The following is a 22,559-nucleotide window of genomic DNA, read 5'->3' on the forward strand; positions in this document are numbered from 1 at the left end:
TTGCCTCTGAGATGTAGTGGAGTAGAAGTAAAAGTATTGAAAATATACTCCAGTAAAGTAAAAAATCCTCAAAAGTGTACTTAAGTACAATACTTATGTGTAAATGTACTTAGTTACTTTACACCACTGGCATACATTCCAGGAATCTATGTCTGTCTCTATGTACTGTATGTCTGTGTGAGTGAAACCTACCGTCCAATCCTCTTCACACTTGGCTGGTGTAACTGCTGAGGACCCAAAGGAGGCCGGTCAGTGTCAAGTGTGAAGTCAACCGCATGAGCGGGTTCCTCCAGAGCCAGCCCGGCCCAGCCCGGCCCGCTCCGGACGGACACGCATGCCTATATATCCCGCAAACCGCTCATCCGATCCACCTCACGTTTTGGCGGCCCGCGTGGCCAAGGACCCGAGGAAGTGGCGTGTGTCAATCGTGAAGTTGAACGGACGAGCGGTTCTCCAGAACCACGGGTGTGTTCGTTCTGAAACAGAGACAGAGGGACAGACAGACAGACAGACAGACAGACAGACAGACAGACAGACAGACAGACAGCGTGAATGGGAGACATCGGGACTCAAACAGATATAATGAAAAAAGTCAGTATGGCTGTAAACAAATAGACATGGTGATTTATTTTTCTTCTATGAAGGTCTTTTTTGTTGTTGCATTGTGTGTGCAGTGTGTGTGTGTGTGTGTGTGTGTGTGTGTGTGTGTGTGTGTGTGTGTGTGTGTGTGTGTGTGTGTGTGTGTGTGTGTGTGTGTGTGTGTGTGTGTGTGCGTGCACGTGTGAAGTGACCATTCAGGAACTGAATTGACCACAGCATGCAGAGAGTCAGCAGAGAAATCTGAGGTTTTGATCGAAAAGCATCCATGTTAGTGAACTAATCAATACGACACATCCTGTTACACACACACACACACACACACACACACACACACACACACACACACACACACACACACACACACACACACACACACACACACACGTAGCACTATACTTGTGAGGACGACCACTTTTTTTAACCATTTTCAACCAAAAATAGCCGATCTACAGATAGATCTTTATTTTCCTGTAAGCCTAACTTCAAAAATACATATTTTTAAACAATGTAACAACCATTTATCTTCTGAGGACCAGGAAAATTGTTCTATAGCGCCGTTCACACCAAGCACAATAACAATAACTAATATATGTTGTTAACTTTCTAACCGAAGTAGATGGCACAGTCCACACCACAACATAACGCCAACGATAGTCGCTTGGATCACTTTCAGAGCAACTTTATAAACGGCAGAAATGTTATCAACGGAGACGAAGAGACGATTATGAATAGCTAACGTTACAACTATCTCGTCTGCTTATAATGAATAATCATCATATTAGAGGTACCGCTCTACCTCAAAGAATTTCAATAAAATATTCAATCAGAGATTATCCATAGCATCCTATGTGTGTTGTTCAGCGCCACAGAGATCTCTTTCTCTCCCCTGGGCTCGGTGACACCAAACACACACTGCACGGTGTGTGTTTGGTGTCACTGGACAGGGACACATTATCTTTCATCAGTGTGAATGCTCACATACTGTAATTATCATTATAGTTACAGTTATGGTTATAGTGCTTGGTGTGAACCACCCTAATGTCTCAAATTATACTATACTTGTGGGCACATTTGGCCCTCACAAGTAGTAATACAAATATACACAGACACAGACAGACACACACACACACACACACACACACACACACACACACACACACACACACACACACACACACACACACACACACACACACACACACACACACCACACACACTCTCTACTGTATCGCTCTTCATCGCTCTTCCCTTTTTCTCACCTGAATGTGTGAAAGGAAGTGGGCGTGTGAGAGACTCTCACACCACCAGCCCCCTTACCGGCATTACTGTGTGTGTGTGTGTGTGTGTGTGTGTGTGTGTGTGTGTGTGTGTGTGTGTGTGTGTGTGTGTGTGTGTGTGTGTGTGTGTGTGTGTGTGTGTGTGCGCGTGTGTGTGTGTGGACGAACTTTTATAACTATATTTGAAAGGACCACATTTTCCCACATATACAGTAGAATGTGAGACATAGACATTGTGAGGACAGTTTCCTCGGTCCTCACAAGAGGAATGGTTGTTTTATAAAAAATTAAAAAAAGATTGGTGGAGTTAGGCTGTGGCAGTTTTTTGCACCGAAAATAGCCGATTTACAAGCTCACGGCTTTGCTGACAAAGTTGTGAGCTTGTAGTTCGGCTATGTTTCGGCTTTAGAGTTAGGGCTCAAAATGTTTCACGAACAAAAAAAATTGCATTCATACTGTAAAAATTGCCTTTCTTATGTTGCTGTCCTCACAAGTATAGTAATACAAACGTGTGTGTGTGTGTGTGTGTGTGTGTGTGTGTGTGTGTGTGTGTGTGTGTGTGTGTGTGTGTGTGTGTGTGTGTGTGTGTGTGTGTGTGTGTGTGTGTGTCCTATGGTGTGTGTGTGTGTGTGTGTGTGTGTGTGTGTGTGTGTGTGTGTGTGTGTGTGTGTGTGTGTGTGTGTGTGTGTGTGTGTGTGGCAGCATGTTGACGCAGTGCAGTGTGCAGCATTAGTGCCTGTTGAGGAGAAAGTGAGAGGCCTCGTTAATTATTCATGAAGCCCACATGAGCCCTCCCCCCCCCCACACACACCCACAGCCACCCCCCGTCTCACTGCGTGCGTGCGCATGTGCGTGCGTGCTTGAGCGTGGATGTCGTGTTATGTTTCACACAATGATGTACAACATTATAGTATAAATTCATTAAAGGGATATTTCACTTTCAAAAAAACTTTTGGTGATTGTATCGTCTACTCAGGCTTTTGTGAGCCCCGCAGACAGTTTTTAAGTTGCTTGATTCAATATTTAGAAATTAGATATTCATTTTATCAGACACGCCCCCTTCCTATACAAACCCATTGTAACTTCAAACTCCATTTTAACCATGTTAGATTCATCAAAAACACCCGTCCTTGGTTCACCCCTCTCCTACCGCCGCCCTAATGCGTGAGGGTGCCGTGTTTTTTCAATTACTTTTTTCATTTATTTTTAATATTTTTGTTGGAAAATGAAAAAAATAAAATACAATAAAAAAATAAAATAAAAAAAATGAAAAAAAATCTCGTAAAAACACGGCCCCCTCACGCATTAGGAGGGCAGGGTGAGTCACCAGAACCAAGGACGGTGTTTTTGATGAATCTAACATGTTAAAAATGGAGTTTGAAGTTACAATGGGTTTGTATAGGAAGGGGGCGTGTCTGATAAAATGAAAATCAAATATCTAAATACTGAATCGAGCAACTTAAAAACTGTCTCGGGGGTTCACAAAGGCTTGAGTAGATGATAAAATCACCAAAAGTTTTTCTGAAAGTGAAATATCCCTTTAAGCTTCTCCTCAGATTTTTGTTTACGTGTACCATTAGTCAGTGTTGGAAAGTAACTAAGTACGTTTACTCAGCTACTGTACTTAAGAAAAATGTTGAGGTGTACTTGTAAAGGTAGTATAAGTGCTCTATACAACTCTACACAAAGATTACTCCAGATCTACTCCTCACTACTTAACTCCCTTGAACCCTTGGCACAATTGCCATGGCCCTTCACACTGCCCTGTCTCAACAAGAAACCAAACTGTATGTTGTTAGTGGCCTTCAACAACCATATAGTTCACCAGCAAAGGCTTGGTGCAAAGCTTAAGAGACAGCCGTACGCAGCTCCAATGTCATCCTCAAGTATATGCTGATGACACGACAGTGATTAGCGGCATATTTCCCACAACTATACGAGTCCGCCTACAAGGACGAGGTCACTGCATAGGCACTCTGGTGTCAGGAGAACAACCTTGGTCTTAACATCAACCTAGAAGACAAAGGAGATGATTGTGGACTATACAAGAGGCAGAGGAGAGAGCAGGCACCTACCGCTATCTTCATTGATGCGTTGCAGTGGAAAGGGTCAGAGAGGTCAAGTTTGTTGTACACATTGATGAGGACCCTCACAATGTGATGCGTTGTGAGCTTGTATATTGGTTTTCGAATAGCCAAAGTATTTCTCATGTTTTTTCCTATTGATGTATGTGCTGTTTATTGTCTATTACCTGATGTCATTGTACATTTGAAATTGCCAATAAAAAGAAAATAAAAAGATAGAAAGAATAGCCAAAGTATAAAACAGCTTAAATGGCTAATTTATGTACGTTTTCAAAAAATTATAGTGGTGTAAAAAGTGCAATATTTGCCTCTAAAATACAGCGGAGTATCAAAAAATTAAGATGCTCAATTAAAGTACCTCAAAATCAAACAAATATACGTAGTTACTTTACACCGCTGTTTTTATCAAATTATAGCCTTTTAGCTCATGTTTCACTTTAGTACAAACAGCACATTTATAATGGCGGTTGCTCACCTGAGCTGATGAGCTGATGGGGGGGGGGCAGCCATACCATCACACATTGCACGTACAGTATAGCTTCTTCTGGGATGTCTACCGGAGCGAATCATCACGTCATTCATACTCGACTGACGCTGAACATCGTTGCCTTGCCGCGGAGACGCTCGGCTGCACAGGTTTTCAATCAACATCAGTGTCTGTCGGCGTTGACAATCATCTCACCTGATCGTCAAGGTGTGTGTGTGGGTGTGCGTGCGCACGTGTGTGTGTGTGTGTGTGCGCGCGTGTGTGTCGTTTTCGGGGTGAATACTGTGTATGTCCAAAACAGTAACTTTTCAGGAAATGGGAAATGAGTATTGCCTTTGTTCTAATGGATCCAATGTAGTTATTATATTTAGTCACTGGCTCTTTTTAATACTTTTCATCGGATACATATTTATAAAACCCACAGTCAGACACATTTTGACTTTCACAAGTTTAAGAAACAAGGAAAATAGCAGATCTACAAGCTTGTAGCATGCCATGTCGATGTTTTTGCTACTATTGCGCGACACTCAAGTACGACGAAGTAGCAGTGGTGGAATTACATTATAAAACATACATTAACCACTTCAGTCCTATTTTATACCTAGGCTATTTGAAAATAGCCAATCTACAAGCTCACAACGTGTCGCATGTCGTGTTGCAAACGCATTGTGAGCTTGTAGATCTGCTATTTTCATAATTTTTGGTACTTTAACTACATTTTGATACCAATACTTTTGTACTTTTACTCAAGTCAATTTTGAACAGAGTACTTCTACATTGCAGTATTGATACTTTTACTTAAGTAAAACATTCGAGTACGTTTTCCACCACTGCAAAGTATAGTGCATTAATTTACACAAAACATGACAAAGTTGAAATATGGAGATACAAGGTTTCTGGGCGACAGCATGCAGCGATATGCAAATGCAGCAGTGGTAGAGAGAAACGTACTCTATGCTATACACAGGGGCTGGGCGCCAGGGGAGAATGAAGGGGCTGCTATAGCATAATGACAGATTTATAATTACAGAACCTCGGCGTTCAGCGCTACTCAGCAACCACTGTCATGGGACCACAATTCTGCTGAACAGGCCCAGGCACAGCAGTCTGGGGTCGCGGCACAGACGCACGTAAACACACGCACGCACGCACGCCGCACACTGCGAGCACGGCACGTGCCCGTGTGTGTTTACTCCAGTGTTGATTTCGTCGACTAAAACTATGACGAAAAATGTTCGTCGACTACCTTTTTTCAATGATGAAAACTAAATAAAAACTAAGCTACGATGACTAAAACTAAGACTAAATATATTGACAATGTTCGTCAACAAATAAAAACTAGACTAACATGTTAGGGAGGGACTACTGGAGTAGAGATCCAGTAGAACTAAAAGACAAGTCATTTTATGTTTGGTTGCGCTCGGGTGTTCTGCTCAGAAAATAGCAGATCTACAAGCTCACAACGTGTCGCGCTGTGACGCGTTGTGAGCTTGTAGATCTGCTATTTTCAGCATGCAACCAAGTGTAAAATCAGGCATTACGACGCCATCAAGGCACCGCCAAAATACATTTTAGTCGACTAAATCAACTGTAGATTTAGTCGACTATTATCAATATGACATTTAGACGACTAAAACTAGACAAAAACTAAAACCTTCCAGATGTACATGTACTTAGTTACGTTACACCACTGATGGATATGAATCATATAATACAGCAGTATTTATTATTTGCCAAAATGACTACTAGGGCAGGGCCTGTCAAAATATACTAGTGCGATAACAATATAGTACTGTACATGTTATTGTCGGCTTAATTTTTGGTGCAGCACTCCCTGGGGAAAACCCACCAGCCACCACTGCTGTTATGTGTTATGAAAATAGCTGTATTTTCGAAACATTTGGAAAGTGAAAGAGGAGCCCCCACCGGGAGGACGAAGAGCCTTCGTTCTACTCCTCCCGCCCAACACTCCCTGCTGACAGGTGCCGCCCCCAGCCCGCAGGAGTACGCGCGGTGACAAATATTAGTGGAGTAAAAGCACAATATTTGCCTCTGAGATATAGTGGAGTAGAAGTAAAAGTATGAGACAATTGGAAATACTCCAGTAAAGTAAAAGTACCTCAAAATTGTACTTAAGTACAGCACTTGAGTAAATATACTTAGTTACTTTACACCACTGGTGATGGGCAGGCACTTTACCACTGCGCCACCGAGCACACGGTGGTTTTTAAATAATAAGGAACATATGAGGTTTCCACCCGACAGTCAGCAAATTGGCGAGGCCATTAAAAGCTAAAGGAGGCAGCTATAGCACGTACAGTATGCACCTGAACGAACCCGGAGAAACGAATGCATATCAACGCTGTCACTCAACACTCAAAACGCAATTTCTGCTTCTCGGAGGCAAGTAATGGAAGTGACAATTCAATATAGAAAGGACAACAGAACAATGTCACTCTCCACACCCGTGGCCGCTTGTAAACAGACATTTGTGCGATAAAGCCAGTCGCTCCACTGCATTATTCCAATGATTTTTCTTCTCTCCAGTCTCCATGTCAGGAATTGGTGGCAGAACAACTTGAACTTGAGTTTTTATAAAAATCAAGATGATCCGTTTTAACCACTTAAACCAGGGGTGTGTAACTTTGATGATGGAGAGGGCCACTATATGTCCACACTCAGTCCAGAGGGCCACATTGCATATACTGTTGGGCAGACACCTCGTATCTCCGAATTGTAACTTTTTCCATAAATGAATGCCGTACTTCGACCATTTTATGTCACACAAAAGTAGCAAAAATAGCAGCTCTACAAGCTCAAAACACAGTCAGTTGCCCATGTATGACTTAAAGGGATTCTAGGCAGCATTAAGCCTAAATAAAAAAAATAAAAAAAAATATATATATATATATATATATATATATATATATATATATATATATATATATATATATATATATATATATATATATATATATATATATATATATATATTGCATTTTTCCCCTCTATCAGCCACTATATAATGATGCTGGGGTGTTTTCCTGCATTGAAACACAGTCCTCTTTCTGAAATCCGTATTTTCCCTACTATTTATGTTTGTCCGGGGCGTAAATTAACGCACGCATGTGCGCGTCCGTGTCCGTGTGAACTTTTTACTTTCGGTTTTAAAACGCTCTCAAACTTCATTTTTGAGGCACAGAATTTACTTTTAAGATAGCGTTTCGATAGAATTTAGTTGTTTAACTTCATATATGTGGTCAATTTATCATGAAAGAGCCTATTTAAAAATAAAAATTCAGAGAACCAGCAGGGGCGGGCAGTAACACGCATTGTATCCGAAGAAAGCAACCTATTTTCGGCATGGCCCCTTCAGAAGTCCCTCCTGCGTCACCCCCTGGTGGTCGGGGAAACGAACTGCTGGAGGCGCGGTGTTTGTTTATTTCTGAACCTGCCGTCAATCCCTTTAAACCCTACACTTTGTGCCTCCTTTTTTCACCCCTCTACGCCAAATGGTTTTGCTGAAAATAGTCGACCAACAAGCTCAGCTATTTTAGTCAAAAGTTCGCCCCTGAATAGGGGTTCATGTAATTAATTATTCCGTACAAAGGTTATTTTTGCTACTTTTACTGTGGGAGTAAATTAATTTGAGGTTTTTATAAAGTAAAGAATACAGAGATTCTATCTTGGGCTTTTGGTACAAGATCTCTGTTTTTTTGCATTAATGTTCTGCATAGTCTGTGCTTTGCTATAACATTTAAAATACAATGTTCCTTTGGCACCATTATAAATAATTGTATGCAGATTATTATTATTTTTTACTACTGTAGGAGTGACTGAAAGATTTTCCCTTTATAGCGAGCTCATTACTAGTAGGCCTACTGAGGGTTCTCAATGCCACAGACACACAATTTACACACAGTCAGTGCTGTTCTTCATTTTCGAGCTCAGCCGCACAGGGTCTGTTTTGTTGCCTGCCATGCTTTTAGTTCTGTAAGTTGGACCCCCAGCTCTCTCTTTGTCATTGTCCGTGATTGGCCACAGATTAGAAACACCTGCCGCTCAATTAGCCCTGGCAATGCTCCCCCCCCCCCCATTTCAACCCACACACCCCCCTGCCACACCCTTTTATTGGAGGGTGACTTTGCCGATTTTGCACACAGATCCCCTTTTAACTCATTGACTGCCAGAGTTAAACATCATCTAAAGCCGCCCTTGCCAGCGATTCCGAACGTTTTACTAACTCATAGAAAGTCATAGAATACTTTTCCTCACAAAGATCCACCCGCTGATCGCTTTAAAAGACGTAGCCGAGTCTCCTAGAATCGGAGAAAAAACATGTGTGCCGCCGCGATAATCCATTCCATAGTTGTGGGCAGTTGAATGTGGTTTGTTTTCACCAAAAAGCAACAGAAATTTTGATTTTTCTAAATCCGGGGCTGGGTTTGTTGTGATCACATTATTTCCGTGTCTACTGTTCTCCAGAAGTCATATAGGATCAGTCATAGGTTGGCGAACAGCGCCCTCTAGCGTAAACCATTGAAAACACCACACACTCGTCAATTCGTACAATGGCACTGTGAGCCTCTGGCCAATTGACGAGTGCACTCGCCAATGGTAGTCAATGAGTTAATGCAGTTAAACTTCACATAGTGTAACTTCCTGTCTTAACCTTGGCTGCATCTCGGGTCCTCATTCTGCTTCGTCCAATAGCATGTCTCTCCTTGCTTGAGCAAGGCAAGGGTTACGTAAAGAAGGAAAGGGCATCTGCAGTGTATGATAGGGCTGTCAAGATTATGACATTTCACTTGACGATTAATTGTCACTCGATAATAATTGTAATTAATGATTTAATTGCGTTTCTGTCATTCCTGTTACTTTATACAAAAAGGGCAAAAAAAACATTAATAGTGGAATAGCCGATGTACAAGCTCAACAGGCGTTGTTTTGTGACACCTTTTGAGCTTGTAGATCTGCTATTTTTTTAAATGTTTGAAAATATATGATTTTATTTTACATGGAAATGATTATGACGATTATGACGTTTATGCAAAAAAAAGAAAAAAAGCAATTATCTCAAATAATTGCGATTATGTAATAATTGTGACAGGACTAGAATTATGATGGTAGATATGTTGCAAAATAAAGGAGCCTATAGATAGAGCTTGTAGCACTGAACACATTGCGTTGTGTGCTTGTGTAGATGGGCTATTTTGGGGGCAAACGTTCCCCCCAGAAGAATAGAGGGGCTCAAGTCGGAGTTCAGGTGGTTAACAGCTACAGATCCTCTTGCAGAGCTTCTCTGGGCCGTTCCCAAAGTCTCAGGCTAAAGACGGAAGATGTTCAGCCTTCTGCTCTGGGGCTCTGTGGACTTTACAACTCCCTGCCTGCACAACAGCAAAGACATTCTCTGCTTCTTTAAAAAAAAATATATTTCTTTGACTTTCTCTGCCTTTATTAGATAGTATACAGCAGTGGTGTAAAGTAACTTAAGTACATTTACTCAAATGCTGTACTTAGGTACAATTTTTAGGTACTTTTACTTCACTGGAGTATTTCCAATTGTCTATACTTTTACTTCTACTCCACTACATCTCAGAGGCAAATATTGTACTTTTACTACACTACAATTATATGAAAGCTTTAGTTACTAGTTACTTTGCAGATATAAACTATAACATTATAAAACATACATTAACCTCTTTAGCCCTATTTTATACCTAAAATGCGCACAACGTGTCGCATCACAACGCGTCGCATCACGACGTGTTGTGAGCTTGTAGATCAGCTATTTTCAAACATTTTACTTTAAGTACATTTTGATACCAATACTTTTGTACTTTTGCTCAAGTAACATTTTCATTCTGGACTTTTACTTGTAACAGAGTACTTCTACATTGCAGTATCGATACTTTAACTTAAGTAAAACATTTTGAGTACTTTTTCCACCACTGGTATACAGTAGTCTGACAGGAAATGGGGAGAAAGAGATGGGGAGTGACTAGGGGAGTGACTAGGTCCTAGGTGCCCGGACCACTACGCCAGCCGTCCGGGCCAACATTCTCAGCTTTTAACCACGTTAAAAACCTACTATAGCCACCAGGGTTCTCATAGTTAACTAACACGAAGAAAACACAAAATAACCTAAACTAATTGGAGTATACAGTACAGGTCTCAAAATGCACTTTTATGATTGCCCTTCAATTTCTTTTTTTTTTAAAGCAACAAATAACAATAACAATAAAACAAAATGTCTAAGATGAAAATAGTAATGATTTTTTATTTCATTCTGAATACTACCCGTCTCTGTCGGGTGGAAACCTCATATGTAAAAAACTGTTACTTTTTACGAAAAAAACAACAAGTTAGAATATGGAGATAAGAGGTTTCTGCCCGACAACAACTATTTGTGACTCTGATCATGCAATGCACTTTTTGTGTGTGTGTGTGTGTGTGTGTGTGTGTGTGTGTGTGTGTGTGTGTGTGTGTGTGTGTGTGTGTGTGTGTGTGTGTGTGTGTGTGTGTGTGTGTGTGTGTGTGTGTGTGTGTGTGTGTGTGTGTGTGTGTGTGTGTGTGTGTGTGTGCGTGTGTATCCAGGTGTGTGTGCAACATCGACTGCTCCCACATCAGCTTCAACCCGGTGTGTGCGTCGGACGGACGCTCTTATGACAATCCCTGCCAGGTGAAGGAGGCCTCGTGTCAGAAACAGGAACGCATAGAGGTCAAATACCTGGGTCACTGCCAAGGTCAGTCCTCACTCACACACACACACACACACACACACACACACACACACACACACACACACACACACACACACACACACACACACACACACACACACACACACTCACACAGAGGTCAAATACCTGGGCCATTGCCAAGGTGTGGTCTGGAGACCATCAAAATGAAGAACAGATTAACCACATAGCGAAAATAGAAGATCTACGAGCTCACATTTCAGCTCCAACTATTTTTTATGCATATTTTCTCAACCTCTTTTTTTTAAAGCAGGTGTTGGATTGGTGTTTTAACAGGTGTTGATAAAGAGCACATCCTTTCATGTCTACATGTTATAGACACGTGATGTCTTGTCTGCGACAATAAATAGGCTCTATGCACAGCAATTGGAAAGAAATTGGACCTCTTCCTTACTTCCTTCAGAGGTCTTTTTATACAAATTTGAAGGACCCCCATAACTCTGAGAGTGTACAAATGGAACCAAATAGACCCTTACGTGTCCATTTCGTTCCATTTGTACACTCTCAGAGTCACACACCCGTAAGGGGCCATTTGGAACCCCCTCAAGGAGCCATGAGGGTACCTGGACCACACTTTGAGACCCGCTGGTGTAGCAGAGTGTTTCCAGTGAGCCAACATGCACTATAGCAGCACCCTGACTCTGTTTGACCAGAATGAAACACAACTTTAATTAGCATCATTGTTAACACCTTTGAAGGAAGTAAGGAAGATAGGCCAAATATCTATCCAATAATGGCTGCTGTGAATAAAGCCTCACTTTATGCCACCTTCTAGTTTTGTTTCTCAAATGACGCCTCTGGATTAGGGCATTCACGAATAGTGATTTTTAGTATTCGAATTATTCGACCTATAAGTATTCGAATATTCGATTAATCGATTTGATTATAAAAAATAAAATAATAAAAAAATAAAAAATAAAAAAAATAAAAAGTTTTTTTTTTTTGTTTTTTTTTCAATGACATTGATGACTGGACTCAAGGAATGCGAGTTGACGTCACACCAGAGCTCACAGCTGCGTGTCTGCTGCAGAAAAGCCAAAAAAAAAAAAAAATCTAAAAAAAAAAAAAAAAAAAAACTTTTTTTTAATTTTTTTTTTTTTATCGAATAATCGAATAGTGGTTTGATAGTCGAATAGTCGGTTTGATAGTCGAATATTCGAATATTCGATTATTCTGTTAATGCCCTACTCTGGATTAGGCTAAGCTAAGCTAATATCTGAAGGTATTTGTTTAGTTTAGTTTTTTTCTTGTGGCTGGATCCAGACTTCATTGGAGGTGGACAGATTATATAATAACACCCCATGCCTCTTTCTGAAAATATATGTCATCTCTTCTTATTCTTTTTGTTGTTCCACTTGCAAAGGAACAGAAAACTAATGAATGAATGTTTTTTGCCATCTCTCCATCCCATCTTTTCCACTTCTGTCCTCCCATCCTCGTCGATAATCTCATCATCTCTGAACCCTTTTGGGGAAATACGTTGGTGAACCAACAGGGGAAACTAAATCAATAGAGGCCAGATTATGATGGAAGCTAATATTTTCTGGCCATTATGCCTGTGTACAGTATCATCGAGGGGGGGGATATTCCATTTTATTATATTCTATTCTTCACTACACAGTAAAATCTTTAGTGATCATTTATAACTGTGATAGTGTCTGAGGTAAATTAACACAGGATTTGACTGATTAGAGGATGGATTGGATAAAGATGGTGTTTAACCACTTTAACTCTATATACTTAGTAAACTTGACCTGAGTTGTGTCTGTACTACTGCCCCCCCCCCCCCCCCCCCCCCCCCGCCACCTCGTAGATAGCCTATTTTTGGCTTATGTTCCCAGAATAGGGATGCTAGGGTTGATTAGGAAAACAATTAGGACAAACATTGAAATAAAATAACAAAGCAAAGTGTGTTGGCTATAGTATGATCAACCCAACATTGCACAATGAATTTGATGGTTTTGACAGCTACAATATAGTGTAATACAAGGTATTGTGCACATTTATCATGTGACTACTTGCTACTTTAGTATAAATACTAGGTACTATTGCTTTTATATGTTTTCTACTATAGCATAATTATAGCTACACTTGTTTTTAGCGGTGCCAACCGCTCTAAGCTTGACTTTGTCCGTATGTCCGTCCGTCCGTCCGTATCAGCACGGGATGATGAGCACGGGATTTTACACAGCTATAACTCCAGATTGCAGCATGCCACCAAGTCCAAATATGGTATGTGGACTTAGACCACCAATAGGGACGAGCATGACTTGCTGAAGTTAGCAAAGAGGGGTCCAGGGACCCCCCGCGTATGTTATGTCCGTCCGCCCGTTTAGGGCACGGGATTTTAAACAGCTATAACTCCAGTTTGAAGCCTGCCACCAAGTCCAAATTTGGTATGTGGACTTACACCACCAATAGGGACGAGCATGAATTGCTGAAGTTATCAAAGCGGGGTCCAGGGACCCCCCGCGTATGCTATGTCAGTCCGCCCGTTTAGGGCACGGGATTTTAAACAGCTATAACTCCAGTTTGAAGCCTGCCACCAAGTCCAAATTTGGTATGTGGACTTACACCACCAATAGGGACGAGCATGAATTGCTGAAGTTATCAAAGCGGGGTCCAGGGACCCCCCGCGTATGCTATGTCCGTCCGCCCGTTTAGGGCACGGGATTTTAAACAGCTATAACTCCAGTTTGAAGCCTGCCACCAAGTCCAAATTTGGTATGTGGACTTACACCACCAATAGCGAGGCGCATGACTTGCTGACGTTATCAAAGAGGGGTCCAGGGACCCCCAGCGCCCGTATGAGCACGGGATGAGCACAGGATTTTAAACAGCTATAACTCCAGTTTGCAGCATGCCACCAAGTCCACATTTGGTATGTGGACTTAGACCACCAATAGGGACCAGCATGAATTGCTGAAGCCCCGCCCCCTCTGTCTTCCCATTGGCTGGCCTTCAAACAGCCATAACTCAAGTTCGCAGCATGCTACGGAGTACAAATTTTGTACATGGACTAAAACCAGCAATAGGGACGAACTGTAATTACTTAAGCCCCGCCCCCTCTGTCTGCCCATTGGCTGGGCTTTAAACAGCCATCATTCCAGTTTGCAGCATGCTACCAAGTACAAATTTGGTAAGTCGACTCAGACCACCAATAGGGACGAACTGAAATGAGTTAAGCCCCGCCCCAAAGGCACCGCTTCCTTCACACAGGGTGTGATTTTTCTACAGCTAATGGCTTTACCTTATTGCACATTTATATGCCTCATGCATCATTGCACATTTATAGATATCCTTTTTTTCTCCCTGCCCTTATTATGCTGATGTGGATACTGCTGAAGGCTTCTTCACACACTTTTTGTATTCTTATCTTAGTTTTTCTTTCTTATTATTTCTATTTTGTAGACACAGTACTTTGTGGACCTCACAAAATTGCATTTCGCTTCTTGTATCTGTATGAGCAGCGACAAATAAAACTTGATTCTTGATTCTTATGTGGATACTTTTTGGGTTCTGTGGCTTTTGTAGGTTCAATTCAAAATTCCATGTTATCATAGTGCCAAAATCCTATCTCAAGTTATCTCAAGACACTTAACTTATCAGATACCGGTGGATTAAAGTTCTCAGTCATTTGGGTTCCATTGAAGCCAGCATGTCTTCTATGGAAGCATGATGCACATTGAGAGCTTGTAGATAAGCTATTTTCTGTTATTATTTTAAGATTAGAGCATTTGAAGTGGTCAAACTAGCCATATGTTCAGAAGCATCTTCCATAAAATCTTAATAGTCTCTGATATTTCATAATTATAAAAGCAACGGTTAAGGCCTACATCAAAGCGTGCTGCGATGAGTTGTGAGCTTGTAAATCGTCTGTTTTCGCTGCTTTTGTGCGACATTCTTGCACAACCAAGTTCATTTATGTGACATTGATTTACAACAAAAATGTAAAAAATGTAAATATTGAAGATAGAAGGTTTCTGCCCGTCAGGAACAACATGTACTGACGTTTTTATTTCAACTGTCCAGCGCTGCAGATGTACAGTACCAACATCAGTTTGGATGTGTGAGACATTGCCGGCCGGGGGGGGGGACAGTATTGATGTGACATCAGTTGAACGTGTACCTGTGTGGTCTTTTTTCAGGGGACATCATTACTGGGAACAAGCCTGGGGACGGACACTACGCACGGACAGACTACACAGGTCAGTGTGCATGTAATATGTGCTGCTACTCAAGTCTGAAACAATCTATGCCTCTCAAATCAAATCAAACCATTCAACTCTTAAAATGGCATGCTCTCTTTCTCTCTATCAGTCTCTCTCTCTCTCTCTCTCTCTCTCTCTCTCTCTCTCTCTCTCTCTCGGCCTCTCTCTCTCTTTCTCTCTTTCTCTTGGTCTCTCTCTCTCTCTTTCTCTCTCTCTTTCTCCCGGTCTCTCTCTCTCTCTTTCTCACTCTGTCTGTCTGTCTGTCTGTCTGTCTCTCTGTCTGTCTGTCTGTCTGTCTGTCTGTCTGTCTCTCTCTCTCTCTTTCTCTCCGTCTCTCTCTCTCTCTCCTCTCTCAAATGTCCTCATACAAGTGGCACAAATGTGCGTACTTGTGTGTGTGTGTGTGTGTGTGTGTGTGTGTGTGTGTGTGTGTGTGTGTGTGTGTGTGTGTGTGTGTGTGTGTGTGTGTGTGTGTGTGTGTGTGTGTGTGTGTGTGTGTGTGTGTGTGTGTGTGTGCGCGCTGTATAATGAAGAGTATATGTATGTGTGTGTTCAGAGGAGAAGGCGGACCCCCGTAACGACCAGGCCAGGGGTCTGTTCATCCCGTGTCCAGAACACCTCAAGAACTACTGCGTCCATGGAGACTGTCAGTACCCCAGCATGCTGGCCCCGCCCTCCTGCAGGTATACACACACACACACACACACACACACACACACACACACACACACACACACACACACACACACACACACACACACACACACACACACACACACACACACACACACACACACACACACACACTTCGTAAATTAATGTCCTACTTCATACAACAGAGTCACACAACAGAGTCACTCAAAAGTAGCAGATCTGCTACTTTTGAATTTGAATCCAAACAGTTTTGGACATATGACGATGTGAACATATGTATACACTTTAAAAAAAGCTATGGACTGTGGGGTACGAAGTCTCTCTCTCTCTCTCTCTCTCTCTCTCTCTCTCTCTCTCTCTCCTCATCTTCTTCACTAACCTCTCTCGCCCCCAGCCTCCCAGCAGGCCCTGCTCCCTGCATACTGATCAGCTATACTATCTGTAGTTACAGTAGGAAGGTCTCTGCTGCCCCCTAGTGCTCACAACAGTCACAAGCTGAGTGTTTCTTCAACTGTCTGATAGGCCAGCTGATCATTTGGAAAAATCAAATGATGATATTTTATTTTTTTCCCCAACAAATTGTGTCCACAATAGTGATGTCAGGGTTAATATGGTTAGTATACAGTACATTGATATTTAAATGATTAAATTGTGATTATTATCAAACATATGAGACAGTCTACATTTTCCATGCATTTAATTCAGTCTGTTTGAAAGGAATCCGCACACAGCTTTGCTCCAACAAATAATTGTTTTTATTATAAATTCCTGATGTAGGTCTGTTGATCAAAACATTGTTGACAGCAGCAATGCAACACAGCAGAGTTTCTCACGGTGTGCAGACTTTATTTTTCCTTTATATAAAACATATCCCCAGCAGCTAGTTAAAATGAATGACCAGAGAGCTTTGGAGTTTGGGTCTGTTCAAAACAAACAAAAAACAAAACATTCGGATCACTTTGGTATCTGATCTGTGATCATATATTTATCTCAGCAAACATACCAATAATTAAAAAAATGTCCTTAATCAAATATATTCAACACCCAAATCTGATCCACTCAGATAGGGATGGAAGGTTTTGAACTCTTGGGAGGACTGCAAAAGGATAATATAGAGCTAGCAAAAGTTTTATTTGCTCTTAGTTTGTAAACATGTTGTTTTAAGAGTGGATTGATGGATGGCTACACCTATATGTAATGCATTATGCAATTTATAGAGAGGAACCCCTTCCCATGATCTAGAACTATGAATATATAGTTGTAGATGAAATTCATGTAGTGAAATTAATCAATATTGAGCCAACTTGATGCTCTGTTTCTCATGCTAAAATGTTACCAGGAGCTGTTTTTGTTGGACAGGTACAGGTTGCATCAGGGCTAGGCTAAAAAATTGCAAAAATAAATACATGTAAATGGCATTCATGAAAATGTTGATGTCCTCACAAGTATAGTAATACAAACGTGTGTGTTTGCAGGCAATGCAGGTGTTGGTAGGTAACAATGTCCCCAGGGCAACGAGAGAGAGAGAGAGAGAGAGAGAGAGAGAGAGAGAGAGAGAGAGAGAGAGAGAGAGAGAGAGAGAGAGAGAGAGAGAGAGAGACACTGAATGATTAAAACAGTCTAAATACAAAGGCCATCTCATTTTGTCTCACTCTCTCTCTGTGTCTCCCTTTATGTTGTCACTGCTCTCCTTCGCTCTCTCTCTCTCCCTCCCTCCCCTGTGCTCTCTCGCTCACACACACGCGTGCGCGCGCACACACACACACACACACACACACACACACACACACACACACACACACAGACCTATCAATCACACTCAGCCTTGTAGTCACAACAAACACGAGCCACAGATGGCCTCCCAGCCCCACAGTAAACTCAAGGTCATGCGAGGTCATCCATCACCCAGGACCTATAACAGTCACATGGTCTCCATCACACACAGGTCCTCCATCATGCAGAGGCTGTAACGGTCGCGAACGGCCTTTTTGCATGTAGTTTTAGTAGTAATTGTAGTAGCGGGTGGGGAGAGAGCCTGGCGACGCGAGCTATGTTAGTGTACTCACTGACTGGCAGTTGGGGCAAACGCAGTCCCCACAACATCATTTACGATTCTGTGCCGATCGGTACATAACTCGGACGGCGCTTAGTCGACTAGCAGACCATCGGCCGGTCGTCGCGGGCACTCGCGCCTGGAGGCGCTCGGGCGCGACTCCTCGGCCTCAAGGTCTGCTGAGTCGGCGCCCCTAGGGCAGAGGTCTTCAACGTTTTCAGCCCAAGGACCCCCTAGCTGAGACAGAGATGAAGCAGGGACCCCCTCTATATTGTATAAAATATACAATATAGAGTTTCAGATTAAACTTTTTTTGTTTACTTGGTCTGCTCGTTTTTGTGAGCTTGTAGATCTGCTCGGCTAAAGTTCTCCTCAGAAAAAGGGATGTTAGGGTTCAAGTGGTTAAGAAGTCTAATGCTTATCTCTGCACACCCTGGAATGACTTGGTAAGGCAGCGTTTCGGGAGTTATTTAAGGCACAGAAGCGGGGCGTGGTTATAGACGCGGCTTCGAGGCCAAGGGGGCACTGCCAAGTTACAGTGATCCGGTGGGAAAGGGCCGTTCGCATACCTACCAGTACCTACCTAGACAGACAGACAGACAGACAGACAGACAGACCCCTATACCTACATACCTACAGTCTCTTTTTTTTATCCATCTACAGTATATAAACTATGCATGTCTCTCTATCAGCGGTTGACACGTTTTGTATTTGTGTGACTGTGTGCCTGTGCGTGCGTGCGTGCGTGCGTGCGTGCGTGCGTGCGTGCGTGCGTGTGTGCGTGCGTGTGTGTGTGTGTGTGTGTGTGTGTGTGTGTGTGTGTGTGTGTGTGTGTGTGTGTGTGTGTGTGTGTGTGTGTGTGTGTGTGTGTGCGTGTGTGTGCGCGTGTGTGTGTGTGTGTGTGTGTGTGTGTGTGTGTGTGTGTGTGCGTGTGCGTGTGTGTGTGATCTCAGCTGCCACGCAGGTTTCAGCGGGCCCCAGTGTGACACTAAGGAGTACAACGTGCTGTACGTGGTGCCCGGCTCCGGCAAGCTGCGCTACGTCCTCATCGCCTCCATCATCGGGGCGCTGCAGGTCGCCATCATCTGTGTGGTGGTGCTGTGCATTACCAGGTGAGGCACGCACGCACACACACACACACTCGCACACGCATGCACACGCACGCACTCTGAGATGTAGTGGAGTAGAAGTAAAAGTACTGAAAATTGGAAATACTCCAGTACTGGAGTTACTTGAGGTACTTAGTTACTTTCCACGACTGCCAGTAACACATGCACACATGCACGCACACCTAAACATCGCATTTTTCCTTCATACATTTATGCATGAACACATGGTCACACACACACACACACACACACGCGCGCGCACACACACACACACACACACACACACACACACACACACACACACACACACACACACACACACACGCACACGCACACACACCTCTTATGTCTTATTAATAAATCTATGCATGAACACATGGTCTCACACACACACACACACACACACACACACACACACACACACACACACACACACACACACACACACACACACCTACATTTCTTATTAATAAATGTATGCATGAACACATGGTCACACACACACACACACACACATACATCGTGTGCACAATATATAATGGAGAACGAGATAAGACGTTGTAGAGGCACGGAAATGTTTTTTTTTTGTCATACATTAAAATTGCGAAGCTACAGCTTTGTCATGTGATTAATCATTTAGATTTGTATTCTGCATGACTTAACATGTGTAAGAGTTCCATGGATGACTTTCATGTGGGATCACTCGGGCCATTTGGCTCTTTCCCCACTATACCACTTAAAGGGATAGTTCACCCAAAAACATATTTTTTTACTATTGATTAGTCACCCCATGGAGACTTGAATTCATGGATATTATTTATTTTTTGTCGCATTCCTAAGCCAATAATTTGATGACCAGCGGACCTGTATAGGCAGCAGTTCCGGTAGGAGACACAAAGGAGACTCTTTGTGTCTCCTACCAGAACCACTGCCGGTCATCAAATTATTGGCTTAGGAATGAGACAAAAACTAAATAATATCCATGAATTCAAGTCTCCATGGGGTGACTAATCGATAGAAAAAAGTAATTCTGGGGGGGGGGGACTATCGCTTTAAACCCCTATGCGTTGTTGAGCGGAGTCTCTCAGGGCTCTATACCAATGACATGTCTGTTTTCACTCTACATTGAATTATCAAAAATAGCCGATCTACAAGCTCACAGGCAAATATTGTACTTTTACTGCACTATAATTATTTGAAAACTTTAGTTACAGTTACTTTGTAGATTGTGATTATTATTACAAAACCACTTCAGACCTATATATATATATATATACAGCCTACTTTGGCAATTTGAAAATAGCTGATCTACAACCTCACAACGTGTCACAAAGCGACGCATTGTGAGCTTGTAGATCGGCTATTTTCAAAGGATTTTTATACATTTGAAAACTTGTGAAATGGGACCTTCTGCATAATGAGTACTTTCTACTTTTGGTACTTTAAGTACATTTTGATGCCAATACTTTTGTACAAAGTAATTTTTAATACCAAACTTGTACTTGTAACAGACTATTTCTACAATAGGGTATTGATACTTTTACTTAAGTAAAAAATGTGAGTGCTTCTTCCATCACTGTCGAAAAGAGCCAATAACTGTGCTTTCATGTGGATCTGTATTGCACTCAACTGACCACTAAGTGGCAGTGGAAGCAAGAATACAAAGCAAGTCCTCCTTTTAAACCATTAGACATAAAATACTTTAGATGCCACATTGACCGCTTTCAGTGCCGCCATGTTACCTGGGTCAACTTGCCATAACTCCACTGCAAGAAATAGGTACCTGGGAATACAACTTTTATACAGAAAACCCACATTTAATTTTACATTGAAAATCGGTTCAGAATTCAGCAAGCTATGATGATTTTAATTGTGGAGAGACTGAGACCTCCTGCTGGAATAGACATACATGCATTATGAGTTATGATGACTTTAATAGTGGAGAGAGCTCATGCTTCAATAGACATACACATGTATTATGAGTTACGTTATGATGTTTTTAATAGTGGAGAGAGCTCAATAGACACACATTCATTATTAGTTATGATTATTTTAATTGTGGAGAGACCTGTTTTTCAACTACCTCTTGTCACTGACGAAAAGTAAAAACTAATCTACGATGACTAAAACTATGACGAAATATATTGTCAATTTCGTCAACAAATAAACACTTGACTAAAATGTTATAGACTAGTTGTGAAGAGATCCAGTAGAACTAAGACAAGTTATATGCTTGGTGGTGTATGGGTGTCGTGCCGATCTACAGTACAAGCTCACAACTTGTAGATCTGCTATTTTCAGCACACAGCTGTTCAAATACATTTTAATGGACAAAATAAAAGATTCCTAAAATATGACTGAAACTAAATGGAATTTTATTCAAAAGACTATGACTAAAACTAAATAAATATTTGCTGTCAGAATGAACACTGGTGTATATACACTATACTCAGTGGTGTAACTAAGTACATTTACTCAAGTAGCCTACTGTACAAGTAACTTTTTTAGGTATTTTTACTTTCTTCAGTATTTACAATTTTCAATTTTCTACTCCACTACATCTCAAAGGAAAATATTGTACTTTTACTCCACTACAATTATTTGGTAATTGCATTGTGAGCTTGTAGATCTCCTATTTTCAAAATATACATTTTGAAAACTTGTGAAATGGGACATTCTGCATAATGAGTACTTTCTACTTTTGGTACTTTAAGTACATTTTGATACCAACACTTTTGTACTTTTACTCAAGTAAATTGTACATTTTGAATTCCGGACTTTTACCTGTAACAGAGTATTTCTACCATTGAGTATATATATCTACTGTATTTTTTGTTTGTAAACAGCTAAACCCTGTCATCCCCCCAACAGGAAGTGCCCGCGCAGCAACAGGATCAACCGTCAGAAGCAGAACAACGTGCACTACAGTACAGAGAACACCATGCGCGCCTCCACGCGCCTCATCTGATGGCTCCGCCTCCACGCCGCTCGCTCATCAAAGGCCCCTCCTACTCCTCCTCCTCAACGCCACGACACTTGGTTCCCAACGTCGGGGGTCCGGGGGGAGACCATTATTCAGGGTCCAAATTGGACCCCCTTACGCGTATGTAACTCCTAGAGAGCGTACAAAATGGAACCCAAATGAACCCTTTTATGGTTCTGTTTGTACGCTCGCGGAGTTAAGGACCCGCGTGTGGGTCGAATTTGGGCAGCTGGTGGTCCCCGGACCCCGAGGTTGAGAACCAGTGCTCTAAACGAGACGAAGGAGGAGCAGGGTGACAACAATGAAACCCCCCCCACACCCCATACCCCCACACACCCCC

The 22,559-nt window shown here is 42.0% G+C and overlaps 1 protein-coding gene across 1 annotated transcript in view; it reads left to right on the forward strand.

Moving 5' to 3' along the window:
- The window catches only part of tmeff2a (transmembrane protein with EGF-like and two follistatin-like domains 2a), a 164,311-nt gene extending 141,969 nt beyond the window's left edge, over positions 1–22,342 (forward strand). The window contains exons 6-10 of the mRNA XM_084084773.1: positions 11,046–11,194; positions 15,358–15,417; positions 15,977–16,103; positions 19,081–19,239; positions 22,108–22,342. Coding sequence (XP_083940899.1) covers positions 11,046–11,194; positions 15,358–15,417; positions 15,977–16,103; positions 19,081–19,239; positions 22,108–22,204 — 592 coding nt within the window. The 3' untranslated portion in view covers positions 22,205–22,342. The remainder of the gene's footprint in view (positions 1–11,045; positions 11,195–15,357; positions 15,418–15,976; positions 16,104–19,080; positions 19,240–22,107) is intronic.
- The last annotated feature ends 217 nt before the right edge of the window (positions 22,343–22,559 follow it).

Source organism: Gymnoscopelus microlampas (genome assembly GCF_963454915.1).
Source record: "Gymnoscopelus microlampas genome assembly, chromosome: 17".
NCBI lineage: Eukaryota > Metazoa > Chordata > Actinopteri > Myctophiformes > Myctophidae > Gymnoscopelus > Gymnoscopelus microlampas.